The sequence below is a fragment of the Mastacembelus armatus genome, chromosome 19 (assembly GCF_900324485.2).
Source record: "Mastacembelus armatus chromosome 19, fMasArm1.2, whole genome shotgun sequence".
Lineage (NCBI taxonomy): Eukaryota > Metazoa > Chordata > Actinopteri > Synbranchiformes > Mastacembelidae > Mastacembelus > Mastacembelus armatus.
The window spans coordinates 8,708,846-8,734,514 of NC_046651.1; the positions used below are offsets into that span (position 1 = coordinate 8,708,846).

The 25,669-nt window shown below is 45.3% G+C and overlaps 1 protein-coding gene and 1 long non-coding RNA gene across 5 annotated transcripts in view; one reads left to right on the forward strand and one right to left on the reverse strand.

Annotated features, from left to right (window-relative positions):
- bahcc1b (BAH domain and coiled-coil containing 1b) overlaps positions 1-25,669 on the reverse strand; it is a 58,748-nt gene that overhangs the window by 15,081 nt on the left and 17,998 nt on the right. For all 4 annotated transcript variants that reach the window (XM_026316456.2, XM_026316455.2, XM_026316454.2 and 1 more), the window contains exons 3-12: positions 15,331-15,489; positions 11,451-11,561; positions 9,171-11,177; positions 8,552-8,663; positions 7,753-7,946; positions 7,354-7,494; positions 5,979-6,166; positions 5,020-5,389; positions 3,148-4,083; positions 198-364 (exon numbers count right to left, since the gene is read on the reverse strand). In XM_026316456.2, coding sequence (XP_026172241.1) covers positions 198-364; positions 3,148-4,083; positions 5,020-5,389; positions 5,979-6,166; positions 7,354-7,494; positions 7,753-7,946; positions 8,552-8,663; positions 9,171-11,177; positions 11,451-11,561; positions 15,331-15,489 — 4,385 coding nt within the window. The remainder of the gene's footprint in view (positions 1-197; positions 365-3,147; positions 4,084-5,019; positions 5,390-5,978; positions 6,167-7,353; positions 7,495-7,752; positions 7,947-8,551; positions 8,664-9,170; positions 11,178-11,450; positions 11,562-15,330; positions 15,490-25,669) is intronic.
- On the forward strand, positions 6,065-9,032 carry LOC113136018 (uncharacterized). Its single transcript, XR_003296219.1, has 3 exons — positions 6,065-6,191; positions 7,775-7,873; positions 8,581-9,032. It is a non-coding gene; the product is annotated as an uncharacterized LOC113136018 (long non-coding RNA).

Here is a 25,669-nt window from a genome sequence, read left to right on the forward strand (position 1 = left end):
TATGTATATATATATATATATGTAGTATATAAAAGTAAGTATATAAAAATGCAAATGCCAGGCCAGTTTTGTTAAAGCTTAGTAGATAAAAATTAAAATGAGGTGTATGTCTATTGGTCAATACTTCCCCACATTTTCAGCATGAATGATGTGTGTTTGCATACACAATTGCAAAAACACATTTGGCAAAGCCTCACCGGCTCATGGCGAGGTGTCCAGCTGTACTTCCTGCGCAGGTTGAGCCTCTTCCTGATTGGACACTGCTTGTCCGCCCCCTCGTCCACAGCCCCTCCCCCCATCTCCAGGGCACGGGCGGCCGCCAGCGTCGCCAGACTGTGGAGGTCAAAGGTCAGTATGTCCTCACCTGCACAGAGACGGATCGCTGTGGTTTAAGATTGGTACATCACACAGTGGCTGACACAGTGTTATAAAGCATGTTGAGCGCTGAAGGGATTTATTTCTGGAGCGATGAAATCATGCCTTGAAAAGTGGTGATATTTATGATATTAGCTGTGTAGTTTATTTGATGTATACTGGTGTTCATGCCTAATCGTGCACACAAACACACACACACACACAAAGGGGAGCAGCAGAGAACGATCTCTACATCTGTCACTGTCATTAACTCCGTCATTGTCACAGCACCCAGTAGATGAAACAGAATATTCATGAGACGATCCACACACACACACACACAAACCTAGGCAAATAAAACACACTGATTCTGAATACACACAAGCACCTACAACGTTTTTGCTGAGCTGCACAGACATGGGCATGAATTTGTGTGAGGGAGAATTGGAGAGAAGGAGAACAACAGGCTGGAGGGAGGAGAAGGAGGAGTGCAATGCAGTGCGAAAAAGGTAGGGGAGGGGTGGGGAGTAAAGGGGAGGAGAAGCAATAAGAGGCAAAGTGTTTATTGAGCTATCTATTTATTCTCCTACATCTCCTCATTATGGACATGGACAGAATCCAATTTCCCCTTCGAGGAGTGGAGAGAAGAGGAGACAAGGAGAGGAGTGGAGAGAAGAGGAGACAAGGAGAGGAGTGGAGAGGAGATGAGGAGAGGAGAGGTTTTACAGGATTACTCTGTGCATTACTGTGCACTGGAGCTTTAAGGCCTATTCACTGACACCTGACATTATTAAAACCTGCGTGTTTGAGATGCGGTAAACAGAGGAGAAAGAAGAGGACAGGAAGGAAGGAGTTTTCATCTGTAAAGCGAGATTAAAAAAAAAACAAAAAACAAGAGTTTGAACGAAAGAACAAATGGATGTGAGAACGACAGGTAACTCCTCAGAGAGAGGAGCAGGAACAGAGCTAAGAGATACGGCTTTGTCCTGTCCCGGCTCACAGAGGTCAATGCCATCTCATCTGTCAGACCTCTGAGCCAATGGCACGCTCCGATTACCCTGACAGGATGACATCACTGCTGACATCACCACACCTAGTTTAGTATCCTGGAGGATGGCCACAATCGATAGCTACCTTCCGCCCACTGTACATAGCACACACACACACACACACACATCTTTGCACAGTAATAACACCATACTGTGTCTGTAAAGGGGGTGAAGGGTGTAATAAGAGGCAGCACAGGGGATTTGAAGGGGAAAAATAAGAACAGTGGAGGAAAATTAAAAACCATTACAGTTGATATGGGCCTAGTCATCATTAGAGGCCATTAAGGATGTTTATTGAGCCAAAATTTCAATATAAAGAAAATGTGAAGGAATAAAGGAAACTATGACACAAACGGCTCCTCTGTCTGTGTGGAAATAGAAGTAATGGTGCTAATTCATACTAGAGGGGAAAGAATCTCTTGATTCCTTAATCTGTAATTGCAATCTCTAGTGAACGGCTGAGATATCCTCCCACGTCAAGGAGCGGCATAAATGCATCTGTCTGGGATCAGTTTCATCTCCTGAACACAGTCACGATGAAAAAAAAAAAAAAAAAAACGCCATCAGCAGTATTAATAACATTCCACACAGTGAGGCCAGTGCAGGTTTTAAATAAATGTGTTGCAATTTGGAGAACGTTTTCCACGCCACGACAGGACTTATTGATTTCACACCTATTACACATGCTAACCACGTGCACGTGCATGTAAACAAATGCACACTCACACTCTGTAGCTCACACACACACACATGCACAGACAGCTGCGGAGCGTCGTATGATTTCTACACTTATTAATTCCGTCAACAAGGCTTGCAGAGGCAGGATTTACACACAAGATTACATTGGTTTAATGAAAAAAGAAAAAGAAGAAGCGGGTGAGGGGGGGGAAAAATAACAAAGAAGGAGGAGGAGGCGCAGGCAGGGAGCAAGCAGCCTGGTAGAGAGACACATTGACTGTGATGGAGGAGAGCAGGGATTCATCTGGGATTACTTAACAGCTTACACACACACACACACATCCCAGTGCACGCACACACACAAATACAGGCAAACATACACACACAGATCCTGGCATAAATAAAAACACTTTCTCTCAAAGGGACGAGAGGAAAATAGGAGCGCTTACAGGAGAAGTGTTTTAAAGGAAAGGCTCTAATTAGCAAAGCAAGACGCCAGAGCCTGGGGGACACACTGGGCAGAGTGTGTGAGTGTGTATGTGTGTGCGAGTGTGCTGGCTTGTGTCTGAGGCTCAGCTTGTTTGTCCATCTCTGTGTCCCACTCAAACACACACCCAACTTTCCCCAGGGGGAAAACTATCGTCTATGGACAAGAAGAGAGAGAGAGAGAGAGAGTCTGGGCTGAGGAAGGAAGCAGGACAGTTAGTGGGAAATGTGTGTGTCTGTGTGTGAGTTGATAGTCTTCACATCTGGGTTGCACACATCTCCCAGACCCTTTTCCCTTTTTGGTTCACTGCAAGTGTGTGTTTGTGTTGGCATGAAAGAAGTAGGGTAACTTTTTTTATTTTTCCTTGATCTGATTTTAAGGGACATTGTGGTCCTGTTTGCTGTAATAAGACAGTATAAAATGTAGGATATCATAAAAACATCAGGCATAAGCCTAAGCCTTGTTTTTGTTTAAGAGGCATTCTATGAAATTAAAGAGGTTTTGAAACTGGTCAAAATGTCAGATTTAAACTATGTAGCAATGCAAACAACAAATCACTTTCAAATGAGCACTTCTCACCTTCGCCATCTTTCTCTTGGCTCTTCCTGCTCCTCTGCTGGATTTCCAACTCAGCCAGTTCTCCCAGTATCTCCATACCATGGTGAGGTGAAGGGCTTGGGGTTGGGACAGGAGATTTAGGTGGGTACAAGGCATCTCTGGTGGCACACAGAGCCGCGGCGATCAGGAGCTCCAGGCTCCACATGTAGGCCCCTTGGAGATGGGCTGCTGTAGTCGCAGTGGGAGGGAGGACAGGGCTGAAGGACGGGGAAGGAGCAGTAGAATCGCACGTTAGTTCCACCAAGTCCTCGTCTGGACTGGCCTCATTCCTCCCCTCCTCCTCCACCTCCTCCCCCCCAGATGCCTCTGCATTCCCCCCATCTTTGTCCCTATCCACCCTATCCTCTACCTCTTCCCTCTCCACTTCAGGTGCTATAGGCACAGAGACGGTACATTCTGTTGGTTCTGACTTCTCTCCTTCATCCTCCTCTATGTCCTCTTTTTCATGTTCCCTATCATCCTCCTGCTCTTTGGATATCTGGGGCTCCTCCAGGCTGGCCTTCTGGCCCAGGCAGCCCAGAGCAGGCTCTACTTTTAGGGCTGTGCCTGTGGCTGAGCAGGCTGGATCTGGGGAAGGGCATGGCAGCAGTCCAGAAATGTTGCTCTCAGGCTCAAAGTCAGAGCATCCTTTCTCTTCCACCTGCCTTTCCTCCTTTTTTTCTTCTGCTACTCCACTCTGAGACTCCAGCAATTCACAGTCTCTCTCAGCCTCGTCTTTCCTCCCCTCCTCTTCTTTGGTGAGAGACTGGTCGTGGCACGAATGTGGAAGGGACTTGGAGTCAGGCTCGGCCGGCTCCGCCTCCACCATGGCTTGTTCAGCCGATCGGGCTTCAGGAGGCGAGGGTCCAGCTTTGTAACCCATGGTGATGGACGGGTAGTTGTAAACAGGAGGCAAGTCTGGTAGAAAGAGGAGACAGTAATGGTTAAATAGGTGTTCTGATATAAAGAATATCTGATATATACACAATTTATTTATAAGCATTAACAGAATGTCAGGCCTTGTGCTTAAATCCTTGGCTGTTTTGTTCAAGCAAACATGATGACGCACATGATCACAGCTGGCATAATACACTAATAGCAGGGTGCACAAAACGCATGGAGTGTGTGAACGTGTGTATGTGTGCAGTAGATGTATTATATATATTGAATTGTATTATGTGTGTGTGTGTGTGTGTGTGTAGGAGTGTGAGTGGGTGCACAGATCTATGTGGGATATTGATGACACCCTGCCGTTTTCTTGCAATTGCAATGCCGGCCCTGTCACCCCTGCCTTCTTTATTATTGATGGTATCCCTCCGCCCCTTGACAACGCAGCCAGATGAATGCGTATTCTTCCACCTGTACTTCTCAAGGACCCCTGAAGGATAAGGAGAGTCTGTCTGAAGATTTCACTGACCTTCCTCTTGTGACACACATACCAGCTCAGACATACAAGTGCAAGCAGGCAGGTCACACATACACACACCCATATGCTTTCTCTGACCCTAATGGCAGACCTGCCCGCTGTCCCTCTTTAGCTTGCACAAAATATTGTATACACACACACACACACACACACACTCAAGGACACACAAAGCAAAGGATCAGCCATGCTTCAAACAATTTCTGCAAAATCAAAAGAATACTACGCTTCAAAGACCTGTGCTACATTTCAACAGCAGCACTCTACATCTCTCCCCATCTTCTTTCACTCACAGTACATCCTTCAGTTTTTTGCCTTTACATTGTGTCTAACCACCTGTCCTGTTCTCTGTTTTTGCATTTATGTTATCTGAATGTTCATCCTTCACACATTGCATTAATAGATCAGCATACAGGCTTCTTCATCTTCACCTGGCTCTAGGGATTGTGGGTAGTCCTGAGGCGGCTGTCCCTCTCCTCGATCGCTGCCCCTCTCCAGCCCTTTAGAGAGGTGTGAGGGAGCAGGGCTGATCGCCGGGGAGCGAGGAGCTGCTGCAGCCGGGCTTGGCGCAGGGGTCAGAGGGTTCGGTGGGTGCGGACGCCTGGATGGGGAGTGGTAGCAGGGTGACTGGCGGCTGCTGGGGCACACCCCTGAAGATGGTGTGGGTGTTTTGGCTGGAGGAGGGGTGTGTGAGAACGGTTTGGCCACATGAGAAGAGGTGGTGGATGAAGAAGGAGTTCTGGATGCTGAAGATTCGTGAGGAGAGTCTTCTATGGTGATTGCATGCTCCTCATGTTTTCTCTGCGAGAAACGAAATGAAGAGTTTACATGGTGATTCTTTCAGTAATTCATTATTTATCTGTTTTATCAAATGTTTAACATCTTTTGTTCAAAAAATCAACACACAAACAGGACACAAGATACTTAATGTGAGCACTAATAAACACCACTGCTATAGAGAAAAACCTCTTGACAGGAAAGCTATGAAAAACAAAGTCACAGTGTTGGCCACACTTTTTGATTGCCAAATGATCTGGCAACGTGAGAGTGCAAAAGCACAACACCAGCGTCTCTTTTTCAATGAAACCTTTTGCCAACAGAAATGAGAAGTCATTGGCTTAAATAAATATTGTTGAGCGAGGTTTTGCATACGGTTAGCATCGAGAAAGTTATCTGTGCTGAGAGATTGTCAAATGATTAGTGACGCTGCATTCTACTTCTCACTCCTTGAAGGAGAAAGATTAACTTTTGCGGAAATGCTTACATACTTCCTAATTCTCATTTGTCCACACTTACACAATTTTTTTTGTGTAACTAACGAACAACTTCTCTGAAATTTTAAACTCACATGTAACTTCTCCCACATGTGTCCAGGTTGTATTACTTGTACCTGTCCTAAAGAGTGCCGATGCATATGCTCCATGGCTCGCTGCTGCTGCTGGTGCTGATGCTGCAGGGCATACAGTTCCTGTTGCCGTAGAAATGAGCTGCGGGAGTAGACAGGGTGATGCTGCAGGTGAGGAGGAGGCCCTCTGCCTCCGTACACAGGTGGCCATAGACCTGACTGCTCCAGAACATCTAGAGGAGGAAACAACAAGAGAGGGTGAGTTACAAAGGTTAGCATTGCACAAAAATGCCAGAAAGTAAAAATTCCTATCAGTAAACTCACAAACTCTACTCTTTCTTATTACATAAGCAGTAAAAAAAATCAGCAGAGAAATATTTTAATGGTCACAGCTGGCATGCCAGGAAAGTCATGAAGAGAAACTGTATCATTGAACTGTGAAACTGCCCATTTGAATGTGTGGGATTGGCAAGAGAGCCAATCTTGACTGTAATAACTGTGACCTGTATGTTGGCCATAGTCACATCAATAAATCCACATTCTTCATACACCTTCTTTAACTCTTTCAGTTTCTAATGATGGTGTTTTTCTGTGTAGGGAAAACACAGCATTTCCAAAGTCCCACCCTAGGCATATATGAAATTAGATACACACACATGCACATACACACACCAACACAGCTCCTTGGCTGCCTTGTCGCTGGGAACCTTTGTTCTGTGAGATTAGCCTGAGTGGGCTAATGTTTCCCAGGGGAAGGGTTCAGTGGATGCACTTCCCCTCTCTGCAGGAACTCCCACGGAGCGAGGCAAGGGAGGCGGGAGATAATTAAATTTCACAGCCTGTTTGCAAAGCAGTGTTCACACACTCACACACGCACGCACACACACACGCACACACGCACACACACACACACACACACACACACACACTCTTTTTTCGCAGTGGCTGACATGTACAACACAGCCCTTAACACTCAACAATGTCTCATGCTGTTACAGACATGAACACGACTAACTTTAGATGTCCACGTGCACGTGCATGTACAAAGACGAAGTCCAGTCCAAATACACCAGTGCTCCACCACAAGAGAAATGAACACCAGTTAAACGGTTTGCATAACACTGGGCACATGCAGAGGGGGGCAATGGAATAGCTGCTCCCATTAACGAAGCCATAAAACACGGTGCCACTGACAGAGGGACTTAGTTGAGCATTATATTATGATTAGCCAATGATACTAAAACTCTGGGAGAGAAATGGCAGTGGCTCCGACGGTACAAATGGAGAGAAGGAGGGAGGTAGGGGGCAGTAAGTGCGGGTAGACGGCAATGAATACAAGCTCTGCCGCTTGAGAGAGTCTGTGTGTATGTGTGAGTCTGCATCCGTGTGTGTGTGTGTGTGTGCACTGGGCTTGGCGTACCAAGGTGATGATGAGTCCCAGGTTCTGCAGGAAGAACCATGAGAGGAGAATTAGGGTCTTGGGTTAGCGAGCCCAGGACAGGCTGCAGAGGGCTGGGCAGACCGGGTGGGAAGCCGGGACTCATTCCCACATGGCTGAGACCTGGAACAAAGAGACACACATAACCACGCCAAATGAGTGCAACATTTAAATACTGATTTTACTACTACACAAACATAGTGGCTTGATTAGAGGGGAAATCCTGGGATGTGTTTGTTGCAATTCTTATTCAGCATATAGGTTTAAGTTTTTCTGTTTACTGTCCTAAGCACATAGAGGCAGATATGTAATCTCAATAAAACATTAAAAAAAGTGCAAAAGAGAGAAACTCGACGTAAAGACTGTGTCCACTGTACTCACTGTACGAATGCCCCATCCACAGGGAGGGACTTCCCGTCCTCTGTATCCAGTGGTGGTGAGCTGGGTGAGCATGTGTAACGGGGTCCGTCCCTAACTGGCTGGCTCCTCCAGGGACCAAGAGGTGAGAGGTCAGGTCACCGTGGCAACTACTTGAAGGGTGGATCCTGGCAAACTCAACGCGATCCTTGTTTTCCCTGTCATGGTCGTAGGTGGGGTGGACTTGGTCATTATCTTGATTATGCCTCTTATTGTCATCATCATCATCATCATCATCACCATCATTATGATCATTATCTTCATCCTTGTCATCTTCATTACCACTACTACCATTATAATCATCAAGAAAAGGAAATGTGATGGCAACAGGAGCAGCCATCATCTTGTGCTGGGTCTATGAGTTCTCATTATATGTTTTCTTCCCTTAATATGACTACATAATAAGAGCCTGATACTTCAGAGACCACAGTATTAGTCCCTGTAACATTAATGCACCACATCTCATCTCAGAGAGGAGGCGAGACAGGGGAAGAGAGAGAGTAAGGGGGTACAGAAATACCACATCAAAGGGTGAGAAGAGTAAATGGAGTGAGGGGATGAGAGAAAAGAGAAGCAGAGCCTCAGACTGGGAGAGAGAAGCCAAGAGAATAAAAGAACTGCAGCTTATCAGATGAGAGAAAACATGAATAGATGTGTGTGTGTGTGTGTGTGTGTGTGTGTGTGTGTGTGCGTGCGTGTGTGTGTGTGTGTGTGTGTGTGTGTGTGTGTGTGTATGACTGCATGTGTGTGAATTTTAGTGTACCTGATGATCATTTCTCTGTCTCTGTCCAGGTGATGAAGACTGATCTGGTCCTCTGTCATCCTCTTCCTCTCCTCTGCTTCCCGGCCGAGCGGATAGACAGGACGTGACACCCCTGAATTGCAAATACAGCCGGAGAAACACGTTTACACTTCCTGTCAGTCACCAATGAACAATATAGTTAGATGACAGAGTTTATAACACCCATACTTCTGAAAGCACAGAACAGATGTGACATTCGCAACTTCAGTTGTTTTTCTTTTCCTTTAAGGGCTATCTGCAGATACTTTTATACCTAATATCATATTGTTATGTTCATTTCATTGTAAAGGCTGTAATGTGCTTCATAGACTGCCATTATAAAAAGTGATGTTGCACAATTCCTACAACGTCTTTGACAAAATCTGCTCCTGCAGAAGTTCCTTACCATGAATCTCTCCCTGCATGTGCAAAATAATGAGCTGAGATAAATTGGTTTGCATGTGTCCCCAATAAACAACTAAGAAACATAAGCTACTGTGAAACACCAATGACTGCTCCCTAGGATTTTTCCTTTAATGCGGCCTGGAGCAGAAACAGCTTTAATTGACTTTCAGCACAAGGAGCATAAATGATGTCTGACCTTTCATGCTGGGCAGCACCCTGCCCTGTCGGCTGTGTCCAGGGGTGCTGTCTGGGGAACGGTGGGGTGGCCGGGCTACTGCGACTGCTATACCTACTGGAGGCTGTCGCACCTCCCCCTCTCCTGCCTCCCCTGCCTCCTTCCCACCTCTGTCACCCCTCTCTCCCTCATTAGTGGCACCTCGGCGAGGAGGGAGCGACTGTTTGGGCGGGTCCTGCAGGGAGGTGTTGCTCTTAGCTCCTCCTCTGTCTCCCTTCTCTGATCTCTCTCCACCCTGCTTGAGACAGCCCAAACCTCCAAAGGGGCTCCGCTGTGGCAGCAGCAGTGGCTGCTGGGAGCTGTAGTTCATTAGGTTCTTCATGGCACTGCCCTCACCCTCAGTGCTTTGTGATGAGGAGTGGGATAGAGGTGGTGGTGGTTGAGAATGAGGCTGATTGTGGTCACTGTTTGAGACTCTGTTGCTGAGCCCTTTTCCTTCACCATTTCCAACTGACACATGATGGGAGCTTTTTCTCTGGTCTTCCTGGTGGCTCCCTCTAGTCCCCCAAGAAGGTGCTGTCTGACCTCCATCTCTTCCCTTCTCTTCTGTGCTTGCTCCATGGCTGCTGTGCTGTTGATGCCGTATCCTTGCAACCTTTTGTCCCTCCCTCTGAACCCCTGATCCCACTTTCCCATCAGAAGGCGGACCTGAGTGAGAGCAGTCCCTTAATGGAGGAGGGCTGGTGTTGGGGCCACTCTTGGATGTGCTCTGTCCAGCACCAGTCCCCTGAGCATCTAGTGAAAGTGAGGGCCGGAAAACATCTTCCACAACTTCAACCTCTCTGAAGGATGAAGACGTCTCCAGGCTGCAGGACCGCAGCTCAGGCTGAGAGCTCATGTTGGGGCTGGGTTTGTGGTAGTGCTGTGTCTGGTGGCTCCAGTCTGGAGATTTGTCAGCCTTGCCATATCCCAGCTGCTGCAATTTCTCCTTCTTCTGGCAGCTACTAGGTCGACTGAGGTTTTCAAAAGATCCTTCCCCATTCTTGTCATCTCCCTTTCTCCCACCTCCTGCTCCACGACAGTCAGGGGCTGCCAGGTCTCTCAATGGCCCAACTGAGGGCACATAAGTAGGGCCAATGACTTTTGCCTCCCTGCCAGACCCTGCAGGGATTGACACTGGATCTTTGGAGGACGTGAGCGTAAGGGGGGCAGGGGGACAGTAAAACTCAGGATGAGGATGATGATGAGCGTGGTGTAGCCACCCTCCTGTGACTGTGGAGCCCAGGTGCAAGGCATGAGGTGGAGGTGGTGGAGGGGGAGGAGGCATGGAGTAGGAGGTCACAGAATGGGAGGCGGGAGGTGCCAAGATGGGTGCCGCCGCCCCTCGTCTCATACATTCAGAGGAGGAAGTTGAGGATTCGCTGATCCTCATCTCCTCATTTATGGGTCCATCTTTGGAGCACCGCCTGCCACCTCCAGATGGAGGTCTGCCAACCCCACCATCACTGCAGCTGCTGAGTGCTCCCCCCTTCACTCCATTGCCAGTCTCTGCACCAGAACTGCTGGACAGTTTACAAGCACTCATATGTTTTGTCCCCTGGCTGCCCAAGTCGCTGTCTCTGAGCTCCTTGTGTCGCTCTAGAGACTGTCTGTGGTCCTCCTCCCGGCCCTGGGAAGTAAGGTGAGGAACAAGGGCGTGGTGAGGGTGGGGGTAAGCTTGGTGGTGATGGCCAGAGGGAGTGGTGGGAGGGTTTGTCTGATGAAGATGGTGATGATGAAGCTGGTGCTGTTTGTCTTTGCTCTCCTGGTGCCGCTCCTTGCTGCTTGATCGCTCCTTCTCCTTGGACACTGATGAAACACCTTTCTCACCGACATCCTTGGTGCTCTTGCCGCCTCCTCCCCCACTGTCTGTCTCCCGGCTGCAGGAGCCAAGTGGGTGGCCTGGGGCGGTTCTGGACAAGGGAGGAAGGGTGTGATTGGTGGACAGCAGAGAGGGCTGGTGAGCAAGGCCTCTCATGTAGAAGTGATCTAGGAGGAGAACAGATTAATTTTAAATAGATCACTAAAGTTACAGGCATAAAGATTAAGAGAAATTTATGTTTTAGCTGTAAAATTGTGTTGTAGGTTTTATTACACTTTATTAAACATGTTTCTGATAACTCAAGGAAAAGAAATGAGAAGCTGCCAGCTTGAAAAACCGAGTTACCAGCTGTTCTTATTCCTCTAGCGAGTGCTGATTAAGCAGTTATAGCATATAGCATATATAAAGCTATTTTCTCACGCACACACACGAGCACCTACCTTTTTGAGTTTCGTAGAAGCGGTGCTGCCCATAGAGACCGTTGCTATGGTGATCCAGGGGACTCATGGGGAGAAAAGGAGAAGCAAGACTTCCTGAATAGCTGGGGTACCCTGTCAGAGGGAGGGAGAGGGAACTGATGTTTCTCTGCAGCGTTGACATTCAGCAGCCCTCTAAACAAACAGTTTATCTCTACAATCCATCATCAAATGGGGCCATTTTGGAAAACACTGAAAAAATATGGCCAGTTAGTGCTACTTTTACCATAAATGCACTTTTGCACAAACACACCACATGAGTTGACATTATTTACAGTGGACAAAGTGGTGACAAAAACCACAGCCGACAGCTACTGCCAAGTGTTTGCAGCATTTAACTGGAAGGAATTTGCTCTTCTACAAAACACATTTTTCCCAAACCCAAGACAAATAGTATGAAGCATCGCAGCAACCCCCCTCCCCCCGATCCTTAAAACACACACACAGTCCTCCCAGAAGGTCACTGGGAGGTAAATGGTCGTTTCACTCTGTTCCTTGTCTTCAAGGACATTGAACTGAATCGTGGGATAGAGGAGGTCTTGGTGGTTGTGTTGATGCTGGGTGCATGGGTATACTGTAGGTATGGATGAGGGTCAGTGCGGGTGTATGTGTGTGCAGGGTAGTTGTTCTGAGGAGAAAAACAGCTAAATCACCAAACTCCCATGCAAACATACACGCGAGCTCATGTATGAATGCACAAACATACAGCACACAGGAGGCACACATCTCCACGTCGTGGGGCCAAAAGGCTTGGATTGTGTGTTTATGTGTGAGTGTGTTCTCCAGCAGCTGGTTTCATGCCCCACAGAGTGTCCTTGCTGGCCCGTTAATTGGCAGCCGTTAAAAGTTTAACGGTGGTGGCCAAAGTAAACAGCACTCCATAAAAACTCATCCTACGCATTCCACAGTCGCACTGCAAAACCACCAACACCCCCTCACTGCTCCCAGCATGTGTGTGTGTGTGTGTGTGTGTGTGTGGGACTCACTGGGTCTCCATGTTCATGCTGCAATGTAAATGCATGAATGTGTATGCTCGGCTGTGTATGTGTGTGTGTGTGTGTGCGTGTGTGTGTGTGTGTGTGATTACCCTGACTGGTTAACAACCAGTGAATCTAAATGGCAACAATTAGCCAAAAGGCTCTATCAGCCATCTAAAGCCAATCCCCCGGGTAATGATGAGTGATAAAACTCAGTAGGCAGAGAGGGAGCGAGGGGAGACTGGAGAGAAGACAGGATCAGAAACAGCAGAGGGATGCAGTGAAAGAAAAAAGGGGGGAGAGAAATAAAAAACAAGAGAGAGAGAGAAGGAAGTGAAGAAAGGACAGAGGAGGCTAGTGATTGAACAGGAAAGTCAGTAGACACCAGAAGAACAGAGCTGTCAATTTGGAAAGGCACCAATCTGGTGCTGCTGTAAGGCTTATGGAGAGGGGAGTGTGTGTGTGTGTGTATGTGTGTGTGTGTGTGTGTGTGTGTGTGTGTGTGTGTGTGTGTGTGTGTGTGTGAGGGAGGGAGGGGGGGGGCGTGAAAGGGAAGTGGAGAGCTTTGTGATGGCGAAGATGAGAGGACAGAGGAAAGGGAGGTAAGGAGAGGAGACAAAAAAACAAGGCCAGGTGTGGAAGATGGAGGAGGAGAGGTGTGGGAGAGCCAGGAGAAGAGAAAGGGAAGATTTGCGTGTTTGAAAGAATGTGTGTTTTTTATTTCAAACAACTGTGCATTTTTCATGAATGTGTCTCCGTGTATGTATGTGTGTGTGTTGAGTCTGTGCCTGTCTAGAGTGTGTACCGGCCAGGTTTCGACTCTGCGCTGGCTACGCTCCACTCTCTGGATGGAGGCCAGCTGGCAGACCGCCTACCGGAGCTCCCTGGCTTGAATTCTTAAAAACAATCATTTGTAGTGTGTGCGCGCACGTGTGTGTGTGTGTGTGTGTGTGTGTGTTCAGACATCAAAGCTGAGCCACACAGACACAAAATCTCTCTGATAGGCGCACACATATTCCCCCTCACACACACTTTCTCGCTCAAGTCCTTCCTTCCGACTCTTTCTGTGAATCTGATTTAAGACAGTCACTCCGGGCGACATTAGCGCTCATTTTCAGGGCTTAACTGTTGCTATTTATCGCTCGATGAGCTGCAAATGAGGCAGTAGTACAAACAAAACTCTTGTCTCCTTTCAGGCTTTAAAGCTGTATCAGGAGAGATTTTGTGCGTAAAAACTCGGCTCTCATGAGTTTCCAAATGTGCGCCACGGCGGAGAGAGGCCCTGTCTGTGCGAGTTAGACGGAGTGTGTTCGACTTATTTGCCCCAAATTAAATTCTTCTGTGCACCTTTCTTCACCACCAGGATGTGACAAATTAAAAAAAAAACAAACTGTTCCGTAAACACAACTTCCTTCCAGAATAAGACGGACCACCTTTCGCTGCTCGAAGCAATTAAAGGACGATGACAAATAAAATCGAACTTGTTTTTATTTTTATTTATGTATGTATTTATTTAGAATCTCAAATGTGCGGCCTTGCAGTTGTTTGGTCACTGACAGAGCAGTTGAGTCTGAAGATTCCCCTTTTTAAAGCAGACACTTGAACGTGTCATAGCAGGGACCACTCAGGTGTAACCAGTAACACTAATGATGGCTGTGTGTGATGGTCACCGCATTCCTGTGAGTCCGCAGACGCCGAGCTGCTCACCTGCAGCTGTTACTGATTACTGTTATCGATTACACCTGAGCTGCTCCTGCTATGACGTGTGCTGTGACGTCAGTGCGGCGGTCATAGAGCGTTTCTTCGCTTAATACGAGAGAAAACAAAAGAAGTTGGTGTCTGCACTGTTTTTTTTTTTTTTTGTTGTTGTTTGGTTTTGTTTTTGTTTTGCTTTGTTCATTTTATTTCACGGAGGGTCGCGTTCACTCAGCTGGCGTTTTGTGAAAAGCTGGTGAAACGTGAAATCCGGACGGTTTTCAGTTGGTTGAGAAACACAGCCTGCAGCGGAAGCCGTCTTTCTGTTGAGGTTATCTCTTCAGACTCATCTCTCTGTCAAAAAAGAAATCCTCTTACACAAACACAGAAACACATGTGTGCGCATACCTGAGAGGGACAGATAACTTAAGTCGAGCTCACGCTTTGACCACAAACGGTTAACAGTCGACAAAGGACATGATGCGTGTGGATGCGCACATTTTTATTTATGTGCGTGTGTCTGATCAGGAAGAGGGCCGTTGGAGGTCGGTTAGCCCAGAAGGGGCCCCGAGGGTGGGGCTGCGGTAAGAGGGGGAGGGGCTGTGCACAGGGAGTGGATGGTGGAAATGGGGGTAAGTTTCAGTGTGCGTGTGCGTGTGCGTGTGAGGGAGGTTTGTAGGAGCTCATGAAACCTAAAACTGGCTCCTTTAATAGGGCAGGGTGCTGACAGATGATTGAGTGAGAGGAGGGGAGGGAAGTAGAATATATGAACCTGAAGTGTGCTGTAGATTATGTTGCTGTACTGCATCAAGGTGTGTGTGTGTGTTTGAGTGAGTGTGTGAGAGAGGAAGAAGGAGGATTTGGTCGTCTGCCAGTTTTAAAAGCATCTTTGTGCTTTAGCTAGAAAACTAGAAAACAGCCACAAACTCTGACACACAGTCAGTCAGTTGTGTGGATGTGTGTGTGTGTGTGTATGTGTGTGTGTGTGTGTGTGTATTTCTAAAAGGAGCGTCTTCTGAGGCGTCACTGCACGTGTTTGGCCTCAGCTCAGTGTTGGTTAAACCACTTAATGGCCCCATCTCAGTCTAATCCCAAACCAAGACCCTGGATTAACCAGCGACCCGAGCACTCTGGGCTGCCTCTCTCTCTCTCTCTCTCTCTCTGTGTCTTACCTTCATGTGAATGGGGGAACCAGATAGAGGAAGCGCTCGAATGTGGTCCAGGCCTGTAGGAAGGGGAGGAAGGAGAGGCGGCAGGTCCTGAGGGGTGAGGAGGGTGGGAGGGTGGGGATCCTAGACTGCTGGCCAGGAATGAACCCATGAAGGAAGCACCTGAGAGACACAAGAGGTTAGAGGTCAATGACTGCAAATATCTCCACCATCAAGAAAGACAGGGCTGTCGAAAAGACAGAAGTGATGCCATTCGACACGCTGCACTGACAGATAGGTGCGAGATGTGCACCAAAACAGAAACTACAGCCAGATGTCCCATACAGCCATATGAAACACAACCATGGACACAAACCTGAACTGTGACTTGTCTAGAAAGAGAAAATCTTCAGTTCAGCTGAAACTCGAAAGTGACGTTAGAATCGGAGAGAAGTATGGCAGTGCAACGTACAGGACTAAAAACTAGTTCCACTTCTTTGAATGACTAAGACCAAGCATAGCTGCTCAGTCTCATTCCTGTAGCAGTGAACGGGCTCAGTTCAGTTTGGCTCCGTTTGAATGTATTTCCACTTATCAGCATGCTCTCATTTAGTGGAACAACCCGAACAGTTGTAGGGGAAGGAGGAAACAAATCCACAGGGAATCAGGTAATTAGTCACAGGATGGAGAAAGAGAGAGAAAGAGAGGGAGAGAGGTGGTGGGTTGGGTTGTTACCCATAAATGCTGCCTCGCATCAGAGACAATTACCACAACCACAACAGTCCGCATCTGAGTCACACACACACACACACACCAAGTACATGTAGAGTACCCTCACCTCAACCACGACCCGACGCCCTAACAACCACAACCACAAGCGCCTTCAACTGTCTGCCAATCGCTCTCTCACAAACACACAGACACACACACAGACGAGTGCGAGGGCTAAATCAAGACGGAGCAGCGGTGTGTATTAAGGCACAATTAGAAGAGGCTGTGTGTGCCTACTTGTACAACTGGGTTTGAGGAATAGAACAGCACACATCAATAAAGACAAACACACAAAAGTAGAAATTCTTCCATCTTTTTGCTCTGGAGGCATAATAAACCTGGAGGACGAAGAAAATGAAAAGAAGTCGCCCAAAAACTTTCTCTTCTAGACATTTATTTTCTGTTTCGTTCATTCTTACTCTCACTCTCTCAGACAGGATATTTTTACAGTCTCCCGCCTCCAAATTTTCTCTTGAACAACTGTAGATCAGTGGCCTTTCAGCCAGTAATAATAAAACACAGCTCGTATAAGACTCAGGCTGGTTTCACAAGGCCCCCTGGCAGTGCAGACACTCACACGTCAAATAGAGACGGACACACACACACATACACTCACACACACTACACCTCCTCGACTACAACAGGCAATAGAAAAAAGGCTGTTTTCAGCTGAGCAGCCATGCATTTTTGAAATTACATGAGGCACCTTGTCTCAAAGGACCTTAAAAGTTAAAAAAGACATTTAAAAAATTTGTTACACTGATTTCAAACAGGAGCGATATTGATCAGTAAGTTTAACGGTGTAAATAAAAACATTCCTTGTTGACTTCCTTCCCACACCCGTTCTTTAATCTCTCCCCTTCTCAAATCTCCACACTTCCCTTTCTTTTTCCATTTTCTCATCTCTTTCCCTCTCTCCTATATTCCCTTGTTCCCTCTTTCCTATCACCTCCCTCCCTCCCCTCTTGGTCTGTTTTCTGTTGGCGAGTTGAGGAGAAAATCATATTTGCCCACTCCCTCTGGCCTGCTGATATGGAAAATCATCTCAGAGGCCAGCCGCTAACGTAAACCTTATTTCTGTCCCTGTGTTTTTTTTCCTCCTCCCTTTTTCTCTTCCTGCCCTCTGTTTCCGTCTTTGTTTTATCCTGATCCACACATTCCCTTTCCATCTGTCACCTCTGCATCCTCTTGTAGTTTCCCGTAGCTCTGAGCTATTCTGAATGCTCGGTGCAAACACACCAAATTAGCCACAGCTGATGAGATATATCACAGGAACGGAGAGAGGGATAAAACATAACGATAACAAACATTACACCAGCTCTACCCATCAGTGCGTTTGATTGATCAACTGCAGATACCTGTCAAAAATCCAGGTCCGACCCATGTGATATCATGATTACGCCCTGCATATTACTTTATGTGCATATGCTATTTATGATAAATACAAGCTGCTGACTGAGAAAACAGCTCCATTCAGTCTCCGTAGTGGTAATTAAAGTAGAAAATGTGTTCGTATGCCTCCCATTTTTCCCAGTTGGCATCATGACTTGGAAAACTGTGTCAACACGCAGGCAGCGAATCCTCCGATGTTGACAATCCAAGGTAATAAAAATCAGAATTATGAGTTTCTATTCATACTCATGGAGTCAGCTGCGCTTACAGTGAGTAAAATCTGCTTTAGTTTATTTATGATTGAGTGTAATGTGATTTGCTGAGGGGAAAATCCACTCAAAAACACTTAAACACTGTTTAATAAAAAAAGAAAGCATTGGAAATGTGCCTTGCTTTTCTGGGCAGGTTCTGCTGCTTGGCATATTTTTGGTATTCTCATGGATAACGGGGCCAAACATAAATTTTGGGATGTTGTTATATTTTCGGTGCAGCCACAATGGAGTTTGTTAGCAGCAAATCTGAAGATTTAACAGTATAAACATCAGGATTTGGTGTCAGTGCTTTATTTAACAGCCAAGGCTTCTGAGACACCATTTTACACTGTTGTCTGGGAGCTTTTTAACTGGGTAAACTCTCACACTGCTGCTGTCAGAGGTTCACTGAAATAACGGGTTGTAAGGTAGAATTTTTAAATGTAACCCCAATGGATAAGAGTCGCAAAAAATATGTTGGATGGAGCTGGTGCAGGAAGCATTTATGAGGGTGCTCTGGTTTAAGGCACAATAGGACAGTTTTAATTGAGGATGAATGAATGAAAGCAATGACAGTCATGCTTCGAATGAGTACCACTGTATACACTTTGAAGCAAAACCCGAAGTGTGTAATCATCAAAAACACTGTCAAATGTCAAAGTCAAACTTTCTTAGATTAGAGCAGATCCGTTAAATAAATTCATGTATGTGCATAATGTTGCACAAGCCACAGAAAATGATCAGTGTGAAAAAAGTAGAATAACCCTGCACCCTCTTCTGTGCGTTTGCTTCAGAATCTACTGAAGAGCGCTTGATGAAATCTACAGTGAAACAAAACAGCACAACACTGAAACGCACAACAGCTATCAGACAGACCGTCCCAAGGTTTCCAGCTATTCTAAAGGGAGACAGGGAGGAGGAGAATGAGGAGGAGGAGGACGAAGCAAACAGGAGAGGAGAAAAGGTGTGGGGTGATGGTGGTGATATAACAAATGTCACAAGGACAAAGAAGAAAACAGATAAAGTAACAGAGGGATATTCTTCATTGTGGTTCTGTGAATGGACTGCTCTTGATCAATATAGAGCCACTCATACAAACACACACAAACACACACACACCCACACACACACACACACACACACACCTGGAAGGATGACAAGTTAAATCGATCTCCATTCGATTGAAGATCAATATCTTCTCATGTTCTATTGTCTCATTTGTCAATTAACAGAAGCCTCTGTCCACACACTGATATACTAAACCCTCACACACACTCTTTCGCTCTGCCATTGGTAGTGACTACTGAGAGAGCCTGAGTGCCTGTGTGTGTGTGTGTGTGTGTGTGTGTCAGAGGTTCTGACTCTCGTTAGCTTGGCTGTTACGCTTATTGCCGTACACTTGGCAACCACTCGTCAGTCCGACCCTTTCATAAGCCTCCAACCACCAAGGGCCCTGGCACTGAGCCTTCAATCTGTGTGCGTGCGTGTGTGCGTGCGTGTGTGTGTGTGTGAGAGAGAGACTGAGTGTCTAAGTGTGTGTGTATGACTGTGTGTATGTGTATTTAGGGGCAGGAGTCAAGCCAGACCTTTCTGATCTGTTTTGACACCACGGAATTGCACAAGTGACAGGGCTACTCAAACAAGGCAATAGTGGAAAGCGCTTATACACACACACACACACATGCACACAAAGGGCCATAAAAGCATTATGGCACTGGGGACACAAACACATTCAATGTGTGAGTAAGCGCCTGAGCGGTGCTTACAAAGACTACGTTCAGGGGAGAAAAGGAGTTCCTTTGCTCGACTAGATCCAGATAGCATTTTCCTTCTGCTCTATCTTATTATTCATCAATGATTCCTCTTGACTCATTCATGTTAGAGAGAGCCGGGTGTGCAAGCAAAGCATGGCATGTCGCCTGGGACGAGCGGCTGCACTGAATCACATTACGGCGGGAAGAAGAGAGAGGACAGAGAAAAAGAAAAGGAGAGAGAAAGAAAAAAAGAGTGGAGGAGAAAAATGAGATGAAAGAGCTACAAATGAGAGATTTCCCTGTGAGGCGCATAAATCAGCAGACTATGAACAGCATAGCTCAAAGCCCGACTCCCAGGCTGCAGACCAGAGCCTCGCCATCCACACACACACACACACACACACACACACACACACACACACACACACACACACACACTTCCTCTTCTACCATTCCTCTACATGCAAAGACTACAGTAGTAACAACCAGATCTCAGTGCACCTACATGTGTGTTCACACCATCTAAAGACACTGAGGATGCTAAAAATCAACTGTGATAAATAAAGAGGGGAAGAGGAAAACAGGAGGAATTAAATGAACAGGGAAGAAACCATGCGACTTTGAACCTTGAGTCAACGCATCCCGAAAAGCCAAAAAGAAAGAGAAAAGAGCTCCAGTGTTGTCCAGAGTTTTCCGTCGGCAAATGTGGCCGAGAGCGTCCCGGGAGCGAGAAGGAAAATGTTTCTGCTTTTTGACCACAGGCTTTTTGGATGGCACACTCCCACCCACCCACGTCAGGAGGAAAGACCATATATGGCTGTGGAGAGCAGGAACTCACACCACATGAGAGTTTCTTAGGAAGCAGAAAAGAGGGAAGGGGACTGTCAGAGTAAGTTTTTCCATGTTTCACCAAAGAAAACAGAGGAATTTGGGGAATAAGTGTCATACGAGCCTGGTTCTATTGCCTGGGTCAGAATGAAACACAAATGGTATGTGCAGACACACACGCACACATACACACGCAGACACTAATTAAAAGCATAAGGTTGCTGATATTTCAGGAAAGCCTGCGGTGAGAGCCAATAATGCAATTCCGACTAACTTGTGTGTTTGGGGGTGTGTGCGGGAAGGTGTGTGTGTGTTGGCAACCCCTCCCTTCCCCCTCCTTCACCCCCACAGTAGCTTTGCAGCTCTGGTAAACATTGATGAAGTCTGAGTTCTGGTCGTCTGACTTGCCTGTGCCACGGCCCTGTGGTCCATTCAGTCTGCAGCCACGACAACCACACACAAACACACACAAACAAACACACACACACACACACACACACATCATAATGATTTGAAGCTGCATGTGCCTGTCGCTGGGTGAAATACACCCGGGGGGTCAAGGCACCAGGAAGAGCACAAAGTGAGTCTAAGAGAAAACACGTCACAGTGAGCTGGGAGTGGAGACAGAGATGAAAAGGCACACATGTTCCTGCATGAACCTTATGATCTACTGAAATTCAAACACAATACAAATGCACCACTTATCAACATTTACTACTTTCTGGTTACTTATTACAGTGTACATTAGCACACAAACCTTATAAGATGTATGTTCTTTAGTGCTGTGTTACTTATTAACAACTATTACTGATTATGACATTAACAACATGTGACAACTGGGTGCACTAATACGAGGTAGGGACATTTTCCAGAACTGAAATTTTAAAATATTTAATTTTCACCTGCTTCACCCTGAAAAACCACCTTGTGGTTTAAGATTTTTTTACATATAATAAATCTAATGAGACAAGATAATGGATGGATGGATGGATGGATGGATGACAGTTTCTTGGCCACAAAAACAAAGATGGCAACAGGAAATGACATCATCTCAGACCCTTTGGGGCTAAGTTGAGCGCAGTGCCTCTAGTGGACAGTAGTAAAACTAAAGTGTTTTTGAGTGTTTTACCATCTTTTGGGGTAAAAAATGAATGTGACAATAATATTAGCTGCATACCTCTAAAGACAAATGTGGGGGGCAGGAGTCTGTAAACAACAAACATTTAGCAGCTAAAGAGTCAGATATTTCTCACAGGAGCTGGTGAAGACCAAAAACTGAGCTAAAAGGAGAATGATTCATATTAATGGTCAGATATATGGCCCTGCAGTAATTTAATAAGACAGTGTTTCCCTGTTTTAGTGTATGTTCAACAGTCTCTGTTTATTTGTACTCTTAAGACAAGCAATGCAGCATTTATTAATTATTTATTATTTTGTAAGTGAGTTGATGAGTCTTAACTTCACATTTAACTTGGACTAAAGTTCCCCAAACTAAAGCACTTCAGGCTGTTTTTTTCCATCAAGGTTTGAGACTGTGGCCTCAGATTTGCAACAGCGATGCAGCGTGATCCTGCTTCAGCTAAAGTTAGCTCAAATGCCAGTGGAAACAAAGACACCTACGCAGCAGAAGCGCGGCAGCAGGGCGGCTACAGCGAAGAAGACAACATCCTTTAACCAGCAGACCCAGATTTAACTATACCCATGTCAGCAGCCACCATGCTTAAGTGAGCTTGAGCAAGACATTGAATCCACACTGGTCACTGTACCTGACCCTGCAGTCTGATCTGCCAGCAGCTGAGAAAAGGTAAATTATCAATTATCACATCATCATTACAGTATGATACTTGCAAGCCATCTGTAGATGGCTTTCTCTAATCCCACACCACGGAGAGTCATATCTCACCATCACTGGAGCAGGATGTGTGTGTGCGTGCGTCTATGTATACCCCTGTGTGTGTGTTCAACCATGCTACACCGTATCACCCTCCATCATCATGAGCTGAGGGGTTGTGGTTCCTAGAGAAGCACTTTACTTAAATTAGACCCTCAACGACTCGACATGCAGGTGTCAGAGTGTGTGCGTGTGTGTGGGCGCCAGACAGTCACCGTGTGCCAGTGTGTGTGTGCACGTGAAGGGAGAAGCGACTGAACAAGAGAGAAGAGCAGGATCAGCAGACAGCGAACACGAGAGAGAGGCAACAAGGGAGCGAGCGGAGGAGGAGAGGAGAGGAAGAGCAGAGAGAGGGGGGGAGTCTGTGACCAAGCGAGTGAGGGAGAGAAAGCAGGTGAGAATAACCTAGTCTGACCTTTTTTCAGCATGGCTTATCCATTCTTTATAGTCCCTCATTGCTGTAATATTTACACAGGAATAAAAGATTATTGGAGAGATCCACAGAGAGGAAATAAAGAGGAAGGGGGGTGGGATAAATAAAAGAAAGGATGAGCGAAAGAGGCTGAGGGAGTGGGGGAAAGGAGAGAAATAAATCTCAAAGCAGAGCTGCAACTAATGATTATTTTCATTTCATTCTTTTCCTATGGATTAGTCTGTCAATTATTTAATTTATTATCATATTATTATTAAATTTATTGCACCACAGAAGGCAGGCCATTAAGAAGATGGGGACGACAAGCCAGTGGATACAGGACATTAATAAAGACAAGAGGGACAGAAGGTGTACAACGAGTGTGTAGGTGGTTTGTTTACACGGTGTGTTTGTATGGGTGTTTATGTGTGTTCTGGTCAGTCTACAAAAGGAAGACAGAGGCCAGTAATGGTAAGTAAGAGGGAAAGGACTCCAGCTTGGAGCTACCCCCAGATGCTGATAGGAGAGGGCAGACCCAGTGCTTGGTCCCAGGCCCTATGGATAGAGAGGAGGGGAAAGCAGTCAAATGATGTTATAGTATTTAGATGTTATAGTATTTAGAAGCTGAAGGGTGGGCCCCGTCTTCCCTCCCCACTCCAGAGAAATCCCCCAGATTACCCCCAGATCATTACGCCTCGATCGTCAGGGACAGGGTGGTGCATCACCCTGACAGATCCCCCCATTTGGAGATAGTGACGGTTTAGTGCAAGGAAAGGAAAAGAAACAAAAAATGTTAATTTATTCGAAGAAATTATGTTATATTGTGACATTAACGTATTATTAGTGACTAAAAGAGAAACACTGTAAATATACATCTATATATACCTACACCCTTAAACAATATATGGGATAATAATAATAAAAATGAATACTAATAATAATAATAATGATCACCATTGAAGTAATAGATTACCATAATAAATGTGTGATAGGTGGAGTAAATAAATAAATGAATATATATTAAATTTAGACAAACAACAATAATAATATTCACTTCATTATCTACCACACCATCACTTATATTTGTAATATAAAACCAACAGTAATACATTTTTTTAATTTAGCCATATAAATAGCATTTAAGAACAAAATCAAATATTAATGATTTACAAGGAAGGTGAAAAAGAGGAGAAAAACTGTAGTATCAGCACATTATAATAACATATAAAATGAAGAAGATTAATGCTGTGTTAGTGGTGATATGAATATTAATAAAGAGGGACAAATAAAAACATCAAATTAGCACCTAATCAAATGAAACACAATTGAAAACAAAAGCAGTCTGTCCACAATAGCCAGAAACAGAGAATTGAGAAAAACCTTATTGATGTAGGTTCAGTAGACGCAGTCAATAATTCTATACAGCTGAAATGTTTAGTCGATTAATAAAGTAGTTGCTTCATTAATTTTTGACTCATCCAAAAAAAATGGCAAAATGTTCCCTGGTGCCAGCTCCCTAATTGTGAGAAATCTCTGCTGTTCAAAAAATTGAATATGTCGGACAGTGAGGCCATTGACATCTGGGTAAAAACAAGCAATTTGAAGATGTCAGCCACTTTTAGAGTATTACGATGAGCAATTCTCATGATTTTCTGACATTTTGCCGCTCGAACACTTAATCGATTCATCGAGAAAGTAATTGGCAGATAAGTGGATCATTAAAACAATTGCAATGCATCCATAATTTAATATTATCCAGTGGAATCTTTTGGAGAATTGATTATCTGATCTGTTGTCCACATTAATGATTTACATTGAATTTGATCTCAACTAATGCAGCAGTCCACAACAGTTTTGTTTTATTATTTCATACTGAGTGCTGCAAGCCATTGACCAGAGCTTCACTTTCTCACAGAATACATCAATTGGACACCGGTTTCAATACAGAGCCAGCATCATACTGTCAGCCCAGAAATCCCCAATCAGAAAAATGACCTTAAACTTCCTGACATTTTGGGACAGATCAGCAAAACTGGCTGCAAAACAGCAAATAAAAAACCTGCAAGACCACTCACTTGTTCCATTCTTTCTGTCTATAGAGCTTTATTGCTTAAGATACCTGTCTTTTTGGAATTGTTTATCTGTTTATTCTTATGAAAAGTATCATGTAAACTGATTTAGATTTGGTAATAACATTTAAATCCATATCAATAACTAAAGCTCATTAGATCTGAGGTTAGAGGTTCTGATGATGTTCTGAAGCAAGACGAGCACACACACACACACACACATATGTGTGTGTGTGTATATATATATATATATATATATATACACATATATGTATATATACGTATATATATACTCAGGTATACCCAGGTAGCAGTGAGCATGCACATGCAAAAGCAGAGATAAGTGCATATTTGCACACAAAAGACGTCCCTGTATTATGCATGCACACATGCTTCCAAACATTACAAAAACACACATCAAAACAACCGGAAAAGACAGTAGGCGGTTATTAAAGAGACAAGAGAGAAAAATAGAGAGAAGGAGAAGAGACACTTTACCAGCAATCAAAGATGTAGAGAAAAAGAGACACAGAGAGAGAAAGAGAGAGGGGTAGAGGTAGAGAGACAAATGCAAAAAGGAAGAATTTGCTTCTAATCAGCCTGGATCCAAAATTTAGACAGGCACACACAGAGGCACAAGCAGTCCCAGTAGGATTAGGACCTTGGCACTGTGTATGTGTGCGTGCGTATGTGTGTGTGTGTGTGTGTGTGTGTGTGTGTGTGTGTGTGTGAGTGTGTGTGTGGTGTGCACATCCCACGAGACTGATTAGCCATGAATGACTGATGACGGATCTTTGTTGTTTTTTTTTTCTCTCTCTCTCTCTCCCTCCCGCTCTCTTTTCTTGTTTTTTTTTTTTTTTACTACTCGGGCAAGAGCATGGGAGGGGATTCTCACACAGAAACACACACACACGTGAACACACACACACGTATATACAAAGCTGCACACAGCTCCATGTATATTCAACGAAAGCTCCTGAATATACTTAATGCTT